The 18,390-nt window shown below is 40.5% G+C and overlaps 1 protein-coding gene across 1 annotated transcript in view; it reads left to right on the forward strand.

Annotated features, from left to right (window-relative positions):
• Positions 1-18,390, forward strand: part of SCAI (suppressor of cancer cell invasion) — a 200,440-nt gene that overhangs the window by 141,739 nt on the left and 40,311 nt on the right. The window contains 5 exon segments of the mRNA XM_017874756.1: positions 7,452-7,553; positions 7,814-7,915; positions 8,990-9,068; positions 11,076-11,175; positions 16,652-16,733. Coding sequence (XP_017730245.1) covers positions 7,452-7,553; positions 7,814-7,915; positions 8,990-9,068; positions 11,076-11,175; positions 16,652-16,733 — 465 coding nt within the window.

Here is an 18,390-nt window from a genome sequence, read left to right on the forward strand (position 1 = left end):
TTTTTGAGACGGAGTCTCGCTCTGTCACCCAGGCTGGAGTGCAGTGGCCAGATCTCAGCTCACTGCAAGCTCCGCCTCCCAGGTTTACGCCATTCTCCTGCCTCAGCCTCCCGAGTAATTGGGACTACAGACGCCCGCCACATCACCTGGCTAGTTTTTTTGTATTGTTTTAGTAGAGACGGAGTTTCACCATGTTAGCCAGGATGGTCTCGATCTCCTGACCTCGTGATCTGCCCGTCTCGGCCTGCCAAAGTGCTGGGATTACAGGCTTGAGCCACCGCGCCCGGCCAGAAAGAATTTTTAATAACATAGGAAGATATTCATGATACAGTAAATGAAAATAAACTTGCCATGGAGCCATGGAAGCAGAATTATTTCGTATATGTTAGAATGTCTATATGTATGCACATAGGAAAAAGACTAGGAAGAAATTTTACAAATATCTAAGTTTTATCTCCGAATAACCAAATTGTAGGGATTTTTTTTTTTATTTTTTACAACACTCTAAAGTTTCCAAAGTTTCCGGCCTGGCACAGTAGTAGCTCACACCTGTAATCCCAGCACTTTGAGAATCCCAGGTGGTTGGATCACTCGAGGTCAGGAGTTTGAAACCAGCCTGGCCAACAATGGCCAAACCCCATCTCTACTACAAAATGCAAAAATTAGCCAGCCATGGTGGCATGCACCTGTAATTCCAGCTCCTCGGGAGGCTGAGGCAAGAGAATCACTTGAACTCGGGAGGCGGAGGTTGCAATGAGCCAAGATCACGCCACTGTACTCCAACCTGGGCGACAGAGCGAGACTCTGTCTCAAAAAATAATAATAACGTAAAGTTTCCAAAATGCATATGTACTACTTTCCAGTCAAGCTAAAGGGGCGAGGAGTTGGTGTGTTTTTTTTTTGTGTGTGGGAGTTTTTTGAGACAGAGTCTTGCTCTGTCACTCAGGTGGGAGTGCAGTGGCACGATCTTGGCTCACTGCAACCTCCGTCTCCCAGGTTCAAGCGATTCTCCTGCCTCAGTCTCCCAAGTAGCTGGGATTACAGGCACATACCACCACACCTGGCTAATTTTTGTATTTTTAGTAGATACAGGATATCATGTTGCCCAGGCTGGTCTTGAACTCATGACTTCAAGTGATCCTCCTGCCTCAGCCTCCCAAAGTGTTGGGATTACAGGTGTGAGCCACCGCACCTGGCCAGGAGTTGTTTTTGTGTAAATTTGTCAAAAGTGAATTTCAAATGTTTTTTCATGACAGAATAGCCCCATGATCATGAGATTTAATGTACTAGAAATGAAATTTACTGGAAATTGCACCAGTAAATACATTTTTCTAAATGTGTTTTTTGCACAAGTTTAATTTTGGATTCTATCCTAGCAGCTATCAATCATTTTTGTTATTGTTAAATTTTTCTGGTATTTCTCCATTTTTGGCTTTTATGACCATTATTTTGCAAATATCTACAACATTTTTGAAATTATAGTATGAATATACTAAATGGAAAAATTTTGAAACATATTTATGGTTTGTATAGTTATATTATCTGAAGGCGCGGTATTTTTCTCACTTTTAATTCAAAGAAAATTTTTTTCTAATCAGAAAAATATAAATTAAAACCAAATAAGATATCACTGACCCAGATGACTAAAAACAAAAGAGACCAAGAAACTGATAATAGCGTATCCTGGCAACTAGTACAAGAACTGAATATTTCATACTTTGTAGAAATAGAAATTGATAGATTTACTTTAGAAAAATGGCAGGCATTATCTAGTATAGCTGCATATATGCACACTCTATGACCAAGCATTTCCAGTATTTTCTTATTGATCTGTAAGAGTTCCTAATATATTTTACATGAAAGTCCTTTGTCAGATTTATGTATTGAACTATCTTCTCCTACTCTTGTCTGGCCTTTTATTCTCTTCTAATATCTCCTCTCTCTTTCTCTCCTTTTTTTTTTTTTTGCCTTCTGTTAAAATATTTATTAGTGTCTACTTCATGCCAGACCCCCCTGTTCCAGACACTGAGATTCCAGTGAACAGAAGTCTTTAATTTTAGTGTAGTCTAATTTATAATTTTTTTCCTTTCTGGTATGAGCTTTTTTGTGTCCTATTTTGAGAAATCATTGCTTACCTTACCTTTCATATTTAGATCTATGATTTCTTTGGGATTTATTTTAGTGTGAAGTATGGGTCAGATTTTCTTTCTGGATTTCCGGTAGACCTAGCACCATTTACTAAAAAGACCATCTTTTCCTTACCACATTGTAGTGTCATTTTTATCATAAATCTGATGTTCAAATATATTTGACTCTGATTCTGTTCCTTTGGTCTGTATGTCTATTATGCTGATACTTCTGACTTCATTATTATGGCATTTTAATAGGCCTCGATATATTGTAGCAAATGAAATATTTATTTTTTCTAATTTTTTCTCTTTCATTGATTCTGATTCTTATTTTTATTTCCTTCTTCCTATTTTGAATTTAGTTTGCTTAGATAACTTACTTTATTTATTTAGTTAGTTAGTTATTTACTGAGACAGAGTCTTGCTCTGTCTCCTAGGCTGGAGTGCAGTGGTGCAATCTCAGCTCACTGCAACCTCTGCTTCCTGGGTTCAAGCGATTCTTCTGCCTCAGCCTCCCTAATAGCTGGGACTACAGGCACATGCCACCACGCCCAGCTAATTTTTTGTGTTTTTAGTAGAGACAGGGTTTCACTGTGTTAACCGGAATGGTCTCAATCTCCTGACCTCGTGATCTGCCCACCTCGGTCTCCCAAAGTGTTGGGATTACAGGCGTGAGCCACCTCTCCTGGCCAACTGACTTTATTTTTATTTTTGAGACAGAGTCTTACTCCGTCCCACAGGCTGGAGTGCAGTAGTGTGATCTTGGCTCACTGCCACCTCTGGCTCCCAGATTCAAGTGATTCTCCTGCCTCAGCCTCCCAAGTAGCTGGGATTACAGGCATGTGCCACCACAGTGACCCAGCTAATTTTTGTATTTTTAGTAGACACGGGGTTTCGCCATGTTGGCCAGACTGGTCTTGAACTCCTGGCCTCAGGTGATCTGCCCCCTCTTGGCCTCCCAAAGTGTCGGGATTATAGGTGTGAGCCACTATGCTCTTTTTCCTCTTCTGATATAAAAATCCTGGGCTGGGTGTGGTGACTCATGCCTTTGCGCATGGTGGCTCATGCACTTTGGGAGGCAAAGGGGGGCGGATCGCCTGAGGGTCAGGAGTTCTAGACCAGCCTGGCCAACATGGCAAAATCTCATCTCTACTAAAAATACAAATATTAGTTGGGCATGGTGGCATGCGCCTATAATTCCAGCTACTTGGGAGGCTGAGGCAGGAGAATTGCTTGGACCTGGGCGGCGGAGGTCACAGTGAGCCAAGATTACGCCACTGCACTGCAGCCTGGGCCACAGAAGAAGACTCCATCTCTAAATAAATAAATAAAATAAAAATCCAAAGCTATAAAATTATCTTTCAGCATTACTTGAATTTTATTCTACATATTTTGATATTTTGTATTTTTTTCCAATCCTGCTCCTTCTATATTTTTATTTTCTTTCAGTTGAATGTATTTTCTAATTTCTTTTTTAACTCTTACCGACAGTATATTGCACATCTCCAACTTGAGTTTGATAATTTTTTTTCAGCACTTTGAAGATTTAATTTCTTTATCTTCTTCTCTCATTTCTGTTGACAAATTGTCTGTTAGATTTATTGGTTACATATTATATTCCGCTTAAGGAAATGTTTCTTTCCTCTGTGTGTTTGTAAGATATTCTCAGTTTCTTTGATTCTTTGCAGTTTTACTGTGCTATATTCAGGAGCATTTTTCTTTATTTATCCTGCTTGAGGTTCACAGAGTTTCTTGAATCTATGGGTTTGTCTTTCATCTGTTTTGAAATATGGTTATTATGTCTCTGAATATTGTTTCCCTTGTATTCTTTCTCTCCTCCACTTCTAGGACTCAGTTACATGTTTGTAGACCTTTTCGCAGTGCTACATGTGTCTGTTACATTCTTTTCTGTATTTTTCATCATTTTTTCCTCTCTAGGTTTTAGTTAGGCTGTTTTCTGTTGACTTCTTTTTCATTTCACTAACCTTGTCTTCTGATATGTTTAATCTGCTATTTAACCTTATAAGTTTCATATTTCACATATTGTCTTAGTTCTGGATTTTTCCATTTGATTGTTGCTTTATAGATTAATTTTTTTTCCCATAGCCCGGGCTGCATGATGAAACCCCATTTCTACAAAAAATACAAATATCAGGCCAGGCAGTGGCTCATGCCTGTAATCCCATTACTTTAGGAGGCGAGGCGGGTGGATCACTTGAGGTTAGGAGTTCGAGACTAGCCTGACCAACATGGTGAAACCCCATCTCTACTAAAAATACAAAAATTAGCCAGGCGTGGTGGCTCATGCTTGTGATCCCAGCTACTTGGGAGACTGAGGCAGGAGGATCGCTTGAACCCAGGAGGCAGAGGTTGCAGTGAGCCAAGATTGCACCACTGCACTCCAGCCTGGGCAACAGAGTGAGACTCCATCTCGAATGAATGAATGTATTAGGTTATTTTCTACACATTCCTTTGATTGACTTAATCATTATTTTAATTATATCTTCTATTTAAGCATATGAAACAAACTTTTTTTTTTTAAGAGACAGGGTCTGGGGGTGCATATCTCATTGTGTTGCCCTTCTTTAATCCCTGCGTCTTGGCTGGTCTCGAGCTCCTGGCCTCAAATGATCCTCCCACCTCGGCCTTCCAAAGTGCTGGGATTACAGGTGTGAGCTGCCACACCTAGACTTCTGCATGTCATGTATGATGTTTGTATCATCCTGTTTCTGTTTACTGAATCAGGGGGTGCCTTTTTTCTTCATGCGTTTTACGATTTTTGTTTGTGAGTCTTCTTTGATGTAATTCTATCAGCTAGAATTCTTTAAGACCTGAATTGAGGATGCCTTCTTCCAATGAAGATATGCATTGCTTTTCTCTCAAACTTGGGGCATTGTCAGTTTTGTTCTCTTTAAGTGAAAACCTTATAGATTTTCAGCCATGCAAATAATGTTAATTCAGATTCCCAGACCACATGAGAATCAACATATGGCCATGAATTATTGGGGTAGACTTTTATTGATCTGTTCTCAGAACAAAAGCTAAGGTAGAGTTTCCTTCATGTTTATGTCTCTGGAGCAGATTTGTTTCTAGTGTTCTCTGAGGCCATATCTTTTTGTGCATCCAGTTTTATTTGGGTATAGGTGTATGTGTGGGAGGGGCCATCTTCCAACCAGCCAACCAGTTCTTAGCCAGATGCTACCCTTACTGTAGGAAAACAAGGTATTAGTGCCCACTTATCTCCTTAAACCTCTTCCCCTTCTTTAATCCCTGCCTCTTGGCTGGGTGCGGTGGCTCATGCCTGTAATCCCAGCACTTTGGGAAGCTGAGGTGGGTGGGTCATCTGAGGTCAGGAGTTCGAGACCAGCCGGACCAACATGGTGAAACCCCATCTCTACTAAAAATACAAAATTAGCCAGGCGTAGTGGCACATGCCTGTAAAACCAGCTACTCAGGAGGCTGAGACAGGAGAATCACTAGAACCTGGGAGGCGGAGGTTGCAGTGAGCTGAGGTTGCACCATTGCACTCCAGCCTGAGCGACAGAGTGAAACTCACATACATACACACACACACACACACACACGTGTATATTAAATGAGTTAAATGTTTGAGAGGGTAGTTAGTAATCTTCATAAACTTGTTCTCATCTTAACTAAATAATTCCTCTTTTTTTATTTGATAGAAACAGGTACTTTATAAAATTCTCATCTGTTTTATTATCATGTATGTTCCCGAAGTTCTGTATAAGTATTACTGAAATTGGAAAGGATACAGACTTAAATATTGTGTAGGGCCAAAATGTATGAAAGAAATTACTATAAAATATGGATCATAGGCTGGGTGCGGTGGCTCACACCTGTAATCCCAGAACTTTGGGAGGCCAAGGTGGGCGGATCATCTGAGGTTGGGAGTTCAAGACCAGCCTGACCAACATGGAGAAACCCCGTCTCTACTAAAAATACAAAATTAGCCGGGTGTGGTGGCGCATGCCTGTAATCCTAGCTACTCTGGAGGCTGAGGCAGGAGAATCGTTTGAACCTGGGAGGAGGAGGTTGCGGTGAGCCGAGATTGCACCATTGCACTCCAGCCTGGGCGACAAGAGCGAAACTCCATCTCAAAAAAAAAAAAGGGATCACAGTTGTATTTCAGCATAGCTAGGTCATCAAAAGTTAGCTCTTTTTTCCTTCATGTAGCAAGGATTACTATCAAACTTCTGTGTATAGAATTTGGGCTGGAAGGTCAGGCATCGTGGCTTATGCCTGTATTCCCAGCACTTTGGGAGGCCGAGGTGGGCAGATGACTTGAGGTCAGGAATTCGAGACCAGCCTGGCCAACATGGTGAAACCCAATCTCTACTACAAATATAAAAATTAGCCAGGCGTTGTGGCACATGCCTGTAATCCCAGCTACTCCAGAGGCTGAGGCAGGAGAATTGCTTGAACACGGGAGACAGATGTTGCAGTAAGCTGAGATCATGCCACTGCACTCCAGCCAGGGCAACAGAGCAAGACTATCTCAAAAAAACAAACAAACAAACAAAAAAAAGAATTTGGGCTAGAGATCCTTGTGGTGTTAGTGAAAAACTTGCCCCTCACAAAGCACACTACTACACATGTGAATTCATCCACCAGTCTGTGGAAGTTAACATGTTTGTATAACCTAATATAGTCTCTGTGCTGCTGCTTTTTTGTTTTGTTTTGTTTTGTTTTGTTTTGAGACAGAGTCTTGCTCTGTCACCCAGGCTGGGATACAATGGCATGATCTCAGCTCACTGCAACCTCACCTCTCTGGTTCAGGTGATTCTCCTGCCTCAGCCTCCCGTGTAGCTGGGATTACAGGCATCCACCACCACGCCTGGCTAATTTTTGTATTTTTAGTAGAGATGGGGTTTCACCATGTTGGCCAGGCTGGTCTTGAACTCCTGACCTCAGGTGATCCACCTGCCTCAGCCTCCCAAAGTGCTGGGATTACAGACGTGAGCCACCATGCCTGGCCCCCTGTGTTTCTGTAACTACTTAAAAAAACAAAACCTGAGGAAGTTTATTAATCAGTAGACATGTATATGGCTGGAGAGGTATGTGATAAAGCAAATATAAAAAAATGCTTATTATAGGATCTAGATGATGAACATATGGATGTCACTGTAGAATTCTTCCAATCTTCCCATCGCTTGAAAATTTCCATAATGAAATATTAGAGAAAAAGTTACCCAAAGCCCTGAAGTACATGTGAAAGTCACAATTAGTAATGTGATAAAAGTCTTCAAAGTCTGCATGTTGCATTAAGGCTAGGTTGTGGGTTTTTTCTTTTTTTTCTTGCAGGTTAAGTTCAGTGAACTAACTGTTGACATGTTCCGGATGTTACAAGCTCTGGAAAGGGAGCCAATGAATTTAGCTTCCCAGATGAATAAACCAGGAATGCAGGTAATTTCCTCTTTTACGTTTGCAAGTTTGGTAACCCTCTGGCTGCTTCTCTCCTGATAGAACGCTGATTATTCAACAGATACTACAAACTTATTGAATAAAGAATTAACTTGATGAGATATGGAGAAATAGATAAGCGTAATCATAGTAAGACTGAGTGAAAATAAGACTTACTTGATAAGGGGTAGTGAAAATAGGCATTGATAATTCATTTGTCAAATGCAGCTTATATGTATAATGTTTTCTGTGTGTAAATATAGGAATCAGCTGACAAGCCTACTAGACGAGAAAATCCCCACAAGTATCTTCTCTATAAACCAACCTTCAGCCAACTATATACCTTCTTAGCAGCATCTTTTAAGGTATGTGTGATCCAGTACTTTTTACTATGAGGTGAAAGTGTGCCCTAAATAGAATCTAAGAGTCACTCGTTTGAAAAAATTTTTAAGAGTTTAGGTAAAATATAAAATGAAAACTGCCTTTAGAATAATGATCCTGATAATAGATAGGTTTGTTTTGTTTTGTTTCTTTTTTTTTTTTTTAACTTCTGGTAAGCTGTGAAATAGCTGTTTTGGAATGAAAATTGCTTATGATGTTGTGATTATTCCCATCATTAATTAATGATAATAGTGGTTCTCCTTCCTCCAGTTTTTTATTACTCAATGATTTTAAGTGTAACAGTGCAGAACTGGCCAGGCGTGGTGGCTTACGCCTGTAATCCCAGCACTTTGGGAGGCCAAGCTGGGTGGATCACCTGAGGTCAGGAGTTCGAGAACAGCCTGACCAACATGGAGAAACCCCGTCTCTACTAAAAAAATACAAAATTAGCTGGGCATGGTGGCACATGCCTGTAATCCCAGCTACTTGGGGGAGCTGAGGCAGGAGAATCGCTTGAACCCGGGAGGCGGAGGCTGCGGTGAGGCAAGATTGCGCCATTGCACTCCAGCCTGGGCAACAAGAGCAAAATTCTGTCTCAAAAAAAAAAAAAAATGCAGAACTGAAAAATAAAAGCAGAGCGCCTAGGCTTCTTATATACTCAAAGAGCTCTACAAAACATTTAGATCATCTGAAAGAACTATGAGAAATAGGAGAATTCTTCCCAAAGTCTACGTAGAGAAAGCCACAGGAGGGACTTTGGCTTTTAGCCATATAGTCAGGATCTTTACTTCTCCATTCAAGTTTTCAGAGCATATTCTCTAAATCATGGGGTTTTTGAAGCAGAGAACGTCTTCACAACTTTTGACAATAGTTATAGATTAATAATGAATCTCTGCTTTGTATATAAAGTCAGAACCAAGAAGAGCATTTCTTCACTTGGAAAAGACAACAGTGCATTCTTACTTATTCCACAACTTTAAAATGTCATAAACTTTAAATAAAACCGTGTTGTTTATCCCTGTTTGTTGTTTTGTGTATGTGATTTTCTTTAATTTCAGGAGCTGCCTGCCAATAGTGTGCTTCTGATTTACCTGTCGGCCACTGGCGTTTTCCCCACAGGTCGTTCTGATAGTGAAGGTACAATAAAGGAATGCTCCCTGTTGTGAGCAGGGCTTGAATTCTCTTTATCTTCTACAAGACGGTGGCCCATAGCCCACAGACCATCTCAGGCTTTCCAGACAGACTTCCAAATTTGAAACCTGGTCTATTTGTTGATTGGCAATTTTGTAGATACCCCAGTCTGTCGTATTTTCTGAAATGTTATATGTCAAAGCCCATAAATCATCAGAAAATTCATATATTAAATGCATGCTTCACTATCAAATTTATCAAAAGCATAATATGTAAATACATTTAGATATATATAAGGAGTTTGATGTTTCAAAGTTGAAAAGGATGATGGAATAACCAAGCCTAATGATCTATTTCACATCTTTGAATTTTTCTGAGCTTTTAGTGCATTGGGGAATCCGGTCAATGGCTACATGATGGCTGAAAGTCTTTGTAGAAATCAGTGTACTTTCGTAACTGTGAAAGTTCAAGCCCTTGTCATGATTTTGTTTTCTGTCCTTTATTTTGTTTTATGAATTCAATCTGTAGAATATTGGGATGCTGTTTCAGAATAAAAACTTAAAACTGTCCAGAACATATGAGTCCAGAAATTGGTCAGAATAGATAAGTAACTTGGATGTAAATAAGATAATTAAATATTTGCCTGGGCAAAAAAAAAAAAAAAAAAATTTTAACATCCTTAACATTTTCCTCTTCATTTGTTTGTTGAAATTTGCATTCCTTTATAAAATGCATGTCCTTGCCATCTTCCTTGCATGACCTACAGATTCTCTTAAAATGTTAAAATGAAAACAAAACAAACCTCTTTAGTCTTTTCATTGCAGTGATTTTTTTAAGAAATGAAATATAATACAACATTAAAAGTAACGTAAAAAACTAGCTTTTTGTGATAGTACTTTTATTTATAATTATCTTTATGTCATATGCTGTTAAATCAATTTTCTGGGTCTCCACTTAACATACTGACTTTTTTACTTTTTTCGAAGTATGATAGGTTATCGTACTTTGATAGGTCCTTTGAGAGAGATTATCTGCACATCCCACAGTTGCTGTTCCATTTAGACAAGAGTTGAGCTAATTCATATGAATTTAGTGGGAAAAGGCTAACTTCAGAACCAGAACTAAAGTGCTTGATACGATAGTGATAATAATGGATTTTTTGCATGCTGAAATCTGGCAATACATTCTTAAAGGTGAAGTTTTTGTGAATGAGAATTTGCAAATTCTATTCAAATATTTTCCTAAATTTTACAGTTAGTGGCTCATTTAAAATGGTATTTACTTATGAGATTAAGATTTCATTCTTTAAAAAAAGAGATTATTTTATTCTGCAACTTCCTTTTTTTTTTCTGAGACAGGGTCTCACTCTGTCATCCAGGCTGGAGTGCAGTGGTGTGATCGTAGCTCACTGCAGCCTCAAACTCCCTGGCTCAAGTGATCCTTCTGCCTCAGCCTCCTGAGTAGCTGGGAATACAGGCACCTACCACCATGCTCAGCTAATGTAAAAAATTTTTTTGTAGAGACAGGGTCTCGCTATATTGCCCAGGCTGGTCTGGAACTCCTGGCCTCATGCAATCCTCCTGCCTCAGCCTCCCAGAGTGCTGGGATTACAGGCATGAGCAACCATGTCCAACCAACTTCCTTTTAAAATAATATTGTTAAACCTGAGATTTTAAGTTTGCTTGAAATGTAAAGGTCATTTTGAACATCCCAGATCTCCATTCCTTTTATTACTTAGAATAATGATGCCATAGATTCTTGTTTTGTTTCTCATTATATTGTTTGAAGAACTGCTGAATAATCAAATGTTTTTGAAAATGTTGAAACCGACAACATACTGAAATCATGTAAATACTCCATTAAATTAAAATGTTAAATTTTAAAAGAATTTAAATGTTGTGTGATTGTCTTCCCTTGAATCAATGAGAGATTCACAGGGTACCTTTGTATTTGAACATCAGGTCAGTGTTAGTCTTCAACTGAAGTCTAGGATTCTTCCCTTTGTTTTTATAGGTCCTTATGATTTTGGAGGCGTACTTACTAATAGTAACCGGGATATTATTAATGGAGATGCTATCCACAAACGAAATCAGTCCCACAAGGAAATGCACTGGTATGTATTCTGGTGTCTCCTCTTATTATAAAAATCATACCTCTGTCTGTAAATAGAAAAAATATTAAGTAAAATGGGGAGTTTTTTCTAGTACTAGAATGATTTCCTTAGACTAATATTTTGGGACAGACCGGAAACACTTATTTGGATTCCAGCAATGATTCAGGCTCTGTCTATCCTAGGAAATTAGAACTTTTGGTTGATATTCATTGAATAAATACTTTATTGAGTATCTGTTGTATGTTACACACTGTTTAGTCACTAGGGATATGTCAGTGAACAAAATTGCATTCTAGTTGGAGACAGTATGTATATACATAAATAAATATGTCAGGACATGATACATGTAAAATCAATATGAACTTTTTTTTTTTCACTCTGTCACCCGGGCTGGAGTGCAGTGGTACGATCTTGGGTCACTGCCAGATCCGCCTCCAGGGTTCACGCCATTCTCCTGCCTCAGCCTCCTGAGTAGCTGGGACTACAGGTGCCCACCACCACGCCCAGCTAATTTTTTGTATTTTAGTAGAGATGGGGTTTCACTGTGTTAGCCAGAATGGTCTCGATCTCCTGACCTCGTGATCCACCCACTTCGGCCTCCCAAAGTGCTGGGATTACAGGCTGAGCCACCGTGCCGAGCCCAATACGAACTTTTAAACACATTTTTTTCTTTAGAGACAGTCTTGCTCTGTCACGCAGGTCAGTTTTGATTTCCTAATCTTAAGTGATCCTCCCACTTAAGCCTCCCAAAGTACTAGGATTACAAATGTGAGCCACTGTGTTTGGCCCAAATTTTTTTTTTTTTTTTTTTTTGAAATGGAGTCTTGTTCTGTCACCTAGGCTGGAGTGCAGTGGCAGGATCTTGGCTTACTGCAACCTCTGCCACCCGGGGTCAAGCGATTCTCCTGCCTCAGCCTCCTGAGTAGCTGGGATTACAGGTGTCGGCCACTATGCCCAGCTAATTTTTGTATTTTTCACCATGTTGATCAGACTGGTCTTGAACTCTTGACCTTGTGATCCACCTGCCTCGGGCTCCCAAAGTGCTGGGATTATAGGCGTGAACCACCACACCCTGTCACATTTTTTTTAATTTTATTTTTTTAATTGAAAAATAATCATTGTAAATATTCCTGGGGTACATAATCATGTTTCTGTAGTTACAATGTATCATGATCAGATCAGAGTAATTAGCATACTCGTCATCTCAAACATCCATTCTTTGTGTTGGGAACATTTAATATCTTTGTTCTTGCTATTTAAAACTATAATATAGGCTGGTAGTGGTGGCTCACGCCTGTAATCCCAACACTTTGGGAGGCTGAGATGGGTGGATCACTTGAGGTCAGGAGTTTGAGACCAGCCGGGCCAACATGAAATCCTGTCTGTACTAAAATTACAAAAATCAGCCAGGTGTGGTGGCTTGCGCCTGTGGTCCTACCTACTCAGGAGGCCGAGGCAGGAGAATCACTTGAACGCATTAGATCAAGGCTGCAGTGAGCCGAGATTGTGCTCCAGTCTGGATGACAGAGTGAGACTCCATGCCAAAAAAACAAAAGAAAATAAAAACTATATAACATTATTAGCTATAGTCATGCTACAGTGGTATAGAACTCTAGAACATAATCCTTCTATCTAGCTGTAATTTTTTATTCTTTAACAAATATCTTCCCTATCCCTCCCTTCCCTTACCCTTCCCAACCTCTAGTATTGAATTTTTTTTTTTTTTTTTTTTTTTGAGATGGAGTCTTGCTGTGTCACCCAGGCTAGAGTGCAGTTGCACGATCTTGGCTCACTGGAACCTCCATCTCCCAGATTCAAGCCATTCTCCTGCCTCAGCCTCACAAGTAGCTAGGATTACAGGTGACCATCACCACACCTGGCTAATTTTTTTATTTTTCATAGAGATGAGGTTTCACCACGTTGGCCCATCTGGTGTCGAACTCCTGACCTTATCCTCAGCCTCCCAAAGTGCTGGGATTACAGGCCGGAGCCACCATGCTGGGCCTGAATTTTTTTTTTTTTCTTTGAGACGGAGTCTTGCTCTGTTCCCCAGGCTGGAGTGCAGTGGTTCCATCTTGGCTCACTGCAAGCTCTGCCTCCCGTGTTCTCTCCATTCTCCTGCCTCAGCCTCCAGAGTAGCTGGGACTACAGGCGCCCGCCATGTCGCCTGGCTAGTTTTTTTTTTTTTATTGTATCTTTTAGTAGAGACGGGGTTTCACCGTGTTAGCCAGGATGGTCTCGATCTCCTGACCTCGTGATCCGCCCGTCTCAGCCTCCCAAAGTGCTGGAATTACAGGCTTGAGCCACCGCGCCCGGCCGGCCTGAATTTTTTAATGTAAGGTTTTGTTGGTTTAATATAGCACAAATGAATATTGTTACATGATTACAAATAGAACGTCAGGCCAGGACCAGTGGCTCACGCCTGTGATCCCAACATCTTAGGAGGCTGAGGTAGAAGAATCACTTGAACCCAGGAGTTTGAGACCATGCAACATAATGAGACCCTGTCTCTACAAAACCTTAAAAAAATATTTTTTAAAAAATGCAAAAAATACAAAACAAATAGAATTTCATCTACAAAAGTTCTTTCTTTTCCTTTTTTTTTTTTTTTTTTTTTTGAGACAGAGTTTCACTCTGCCACCCAGGCTGGAGTACAATGGCACTATCCTGGCTCACTGCAACCTCTACCTTACAGGTTCAAGTGATTCTCCTGCCTCAGCCTCCCGAGTAGCTGGGATTACAGGCATGCACCACCATGCCCAGCTAATTTTTGTATTTTTAGTAGAGATGGGATTTCACCATGTTGGCCAGGCCGATCTCGAACTCCTGACCTCAAGTGATCCACCTGCTTCGGCCTCCCAAAGTGCTGGCAATATGGGCATGAGCCACTGTGCCCAAAGTTCGTTCTTTTTCTAAGCATAACAACTTCGTTGCTTGGGCCATTATTTGCTCTAGAATTTCTCTAGCTGAGAACAATCTGCTTATAAAGAAAACAGGACTGGTCTAAAACTTCTTTTCTAATACATATTGAATATCCCTTATCTGAAATGTGTGGGCCCAGAAGTGTTTCAGGTTTTGGATTTTTCCAGATTTTGGAATATTTGCATATAGATAGTAAGGTGCCTTAGGGATGGGACCCATAAAATTCATTTCTGTTTCATATACACCTCATGCACATTACCTGAAAGTAATTTTATTTTTCCCTTTGAGATCCTGGATAAACTGTGTGTTGTGCACCTGCATGACTATGATCCAGCATGTGAGGTCAGGTGTGGAATTTTCTACTTGTGGCATCATGTTGGTTCTCAAAACCTTTTGGATTTTGGAGCATTCTTCATTTTGGATTTTCAGATTAGGAACACCGAACCTGTACTACATGATCACTTACATGTGGGAGCTAAAAACGCTGCACTCAGAAGCAGAGTGCAACGGTAGTTGTGAGGAGGTGAGGATTGGAGAAAATAGGGAGATGTTGGTTAAAGGGTGCAACCTCTGAGTTGTAAGATTAAACAACATTTAGAGTACAGCATGGTGATGATAATTAAAAATACTATATTGGCTGGGTGCGGTGGCTCAGGCCTGTAATCCCAGCACTTTGGGAGGCCATGGTGGGCAGATCACCTGAGGTCAGGAGTTTGAGACCAGCCTGGCAAAATGGTGAAATCCCGTCTCTACTAAAAATACAAAAGATTAGCCGGGTGTGGTAGGATGTACCTGTAATCCCGGCTACTTGGGAGGCTGAGGCAGGAGAATTGCCTAAACCTGGGAGGCGGAGGTTGCGGTGAGCCGAAATCACGCCACTGCACTCCAGTCTGTGCGACAGAGCAAGACTCCATCTCAAAATAAATAAATAAATAAATAATAAATTAAAACACTGTATTGTTGGACCAAGTGTGGTGGCTCATTCCTGTAATCCCAGCTTTGGGAGGCTGAGATGGTAAGATTGCTTGAGTTCAGGTATTCAAGACCAGCCTTGGCAACATAACAGGATCTTGTCTCTACTGAAAATTTAAAAAACGAGTCAGGCGTTGAGGTGCACGCCCATGGTCCCAGCTACTTGGGAGACTGAGGCAGGAGTAACACTGGAGCCTGGGAGATCGAGGCTGCAGTGAGCTATGATCTTGCCACTGCACTCTAGCCTTGGTGACAAAGTGAGACCTCATCTCAAGCAACAACAACAACAATAACAAAAATTGTTGTTTACTGGAAATTTTCTGAAAGGGTAAAGCTTATGTGTTCTCTCTGCCCACCCCCCTGCCTCCTGCCGCCCACACACACAAAAACGGTAACTGTGTGGGAATGGAAGTGTTGATTAATTTGATCATGGTAATCACTATACATGTATACGTTAACAAGTCATCACATTGTATACCTTCAATATATACAATTTTTGTCAATAAAAGAAAAACTTTTATTTGAAATATAGTGACGTTTGATGATATTGCTCAGTGAAACATTTATAAATTTACACTTACTTTAGTATCTATCCATATACGCACATCGTGTACTCAGTCATTGGAAAGAGAACACACACACCAAAATTCTGACCTTACTCATTGGCTCTCACATGCATGTTACTGGACTTCGGCCTTTGGGTTCAATAGCTCTTCTGTGGGTCAGTGAAACTGCATGTTTAACAAGCCCCCGCATGTTTAACAAGCCCTTGATGCAAATGTTCAGAGGAAACATATGGTAAAAAGTAGCTGGCGCAGTGACTCATGCCCATAATCCTAGCACTTTGGGAAACTGAGGTGGGCAGATTGCTTGAGCTCAGGAATTTGAGACCAACCCGGGCAACATGGAGAAACCCCATCTCTACTAAAAGCAGAAAAATTTGCTGGGTGTGTTGGTGCATGCCTGCAGTCCCAGCTACTCAGGAGACTGAGGTGGGAGGATCACCTGAGCCTGGGACATGGAGGTTGCAGTGAGCTGAGATTGCACCACACCACTGTACTCCTGCCTGGGCCACAGAGCAAGACGGTGTCTTAAAAAAAAAAAAATGGTGATAGTAAAAAGGTTTTCCTACTTACTACCTGCAGTATTAAGATGTAGCTGTAAATATTAAAAATCTTTAAAATAGAGATTTTGAGGACTCACTGAAATACAAATAAGGTTTTGTTATTACATGTTTTTTCCAGATGTTCTCAAAAGGAACTTTTAAATATGAAACAGGTACCTGTGTGCCAGCTTCTGAGGGTTTCATGCTGTGTTTAGCCATTTTTAAATATGCAGGCTTCTCTTTAGCTTAGATATTCTTAAATAACAATTGTCTCTGAACTTCTTTTTTTCAGATAAAACTATCTTGGCTATCCTAGTAAATACATACTTTTGTTTTCCCTTTGCTTAACTAGTCTTTTTTTTTTTTTCTCTCAGTGCTATGATGTAAAGGAGATATGAGCAGACCAAACTGAAGAGTAAGATTTCTGAGATGTGGCTGACACCGTTTAACAGTTCTTCATTGTTGTTGTTTTCGCAGCCTTCATCCCGGAGATCTCTATCCTTTCACCAGGAAGCCCCTGTTCATCATTGTGGATTCATCTAATAGTGTTGCATACAAGGTGAGTTCCACGAGAGCTATAGCACAGGGTAGACATTGTGGCACCAACCCAAGGGTATTCACTCTTAATGTGTGCCTTTTTATTTTGCTTTATTTTATTTAATTTTACACAGTTTGTATTTAGTGTTTCTTTTCTTTTGAGGTTGTGCATGCTAGTCAGGATCTGGTGCTATGAATAGAAACAAGAAGAAAACGCATGAATGGACACTCAGTGGAAAATAATAAATCCTTCTGCAGGAAAAAAAAATTCAAGATTTCCAAGATCTCTGGTGGGAGGTTTATTTTTGTTATATAACCCAGAATAATTTTTATTTTATAGAGGTAGAGGTATAAGGGTGAATTTCTCTAGTGTTCAAACGTTTCCCCTTCTCATGCTGAGCTGCTGTAGTTTAAGTGAAACTTCTAGCCCATACTTTTAGTCTTTGAATATTAACATATTGTTTTACATGCACTTAATTTTTTGAAAATTTGTGACAATCACAAAAAAAAGATGGTCCTGAATGCTGAAATAAGTGACAGGGATCTAACTTGAACATCCTTCGTTTTATATTTCACTATTGAAGTGATGATTTTCAGTGATTCTATGAAGAATGCCAGCGGTCGGCCGGGTGCAGTAGCTCACGCCTGTAATCCCAACACTGTGGGAGGCCAAGGCAGGCAGATCACCTGAGATCGGAGTTTGAGACCAGCCTGACCAACATGGAGAAACCCCCCATCTCTACTAAAAATATAAAATTAGCCAGGCATGGTGGTTCATGCCTATAATCCCAGCTACTTGGGAGGCTGAGGCAGGAGACTCACTTGAACCTGGGAGGCGGAGGTTGTGGTGAGCCGAAATCGTACCATTGCTCTCCAGCCTAGGCAACAAGAACAAAACTCTGTCTCAAAAAAAAAAAAAAACCAGCAGTGAAACACATTAAAGGTGGATATTGTAATTCAAACTATAGTAATTTACAGGAAAAGGAAAACACAGTCTTTAGGTCCTTTGTATCTGGTCAAAATGTTTCATTAGTGAAAAATGTATTCAAAAATATTCTGGGTGCACAGATCTGCCACCTCAAACTGTTTCTGCTGTGGGTGTTCATACTGCAGTTAGAGGGAGAAGCAAACTCCTGGTCGGGCGCGGTGGCTCACGCCTGTAATCCCAGCACTTTGGGAGACCGAGGTGGGCGGATCATGAGGTCAGGAGATCGAGACCATCCTGGCTAACACGGTGAAACCCCGTCTCTACTAAAAATACAAAAAATTAGCCGGGCGTGGTGGTGGGCGCCTGTAGTCCCAGCTACGCGGGGGGCTGAGGCAGGAGAATGGCATGAACCCGGGAAGCAGAGCTTGCAGTGAGCCAAGATTGTGCCACTGCACTTCAGCCTGGTCAACAGCAAGACTCCATCTCAAAAAAACAAAAATAAATAAATAAAGAAGCAAACTCCTGATACATTTCTATCAGGAGACTAATGGAAATGTCTGGTAGCCAAGAGAGCTGACCCTAAGTATACGTTTTCCATTTAGTTTTCATGTTTAGTTTTACTTAAACTCTTTATTCCAAGAGCTTCCAATGTACCCTACATTTTTCAGCAGCAGTTTTCCTCCTACTAATTTTGTTTAGTATTACAACTTTTGATTTTTAGGAAAGTTAGCAGCCTTCCCTCCCCTCCCCT

Source organism: Rhinopithecus bieti, unplaced genomic scaffold (assembly GCF_001698545.2).
Source record: "Rhinopithecus bieti isolate Rb0 unplaced genomic scaffold, ASM169854v2 scaffold_7967, whole genome shotgun sequence".
NCBI classification, from domain to species: domain Eukaryota; kingdom Metazoa; phylum Chordata; class Mammalia; order Primates; family Cercopithecidae; genus Rhinopithecus; species Rhinopithecus bieti.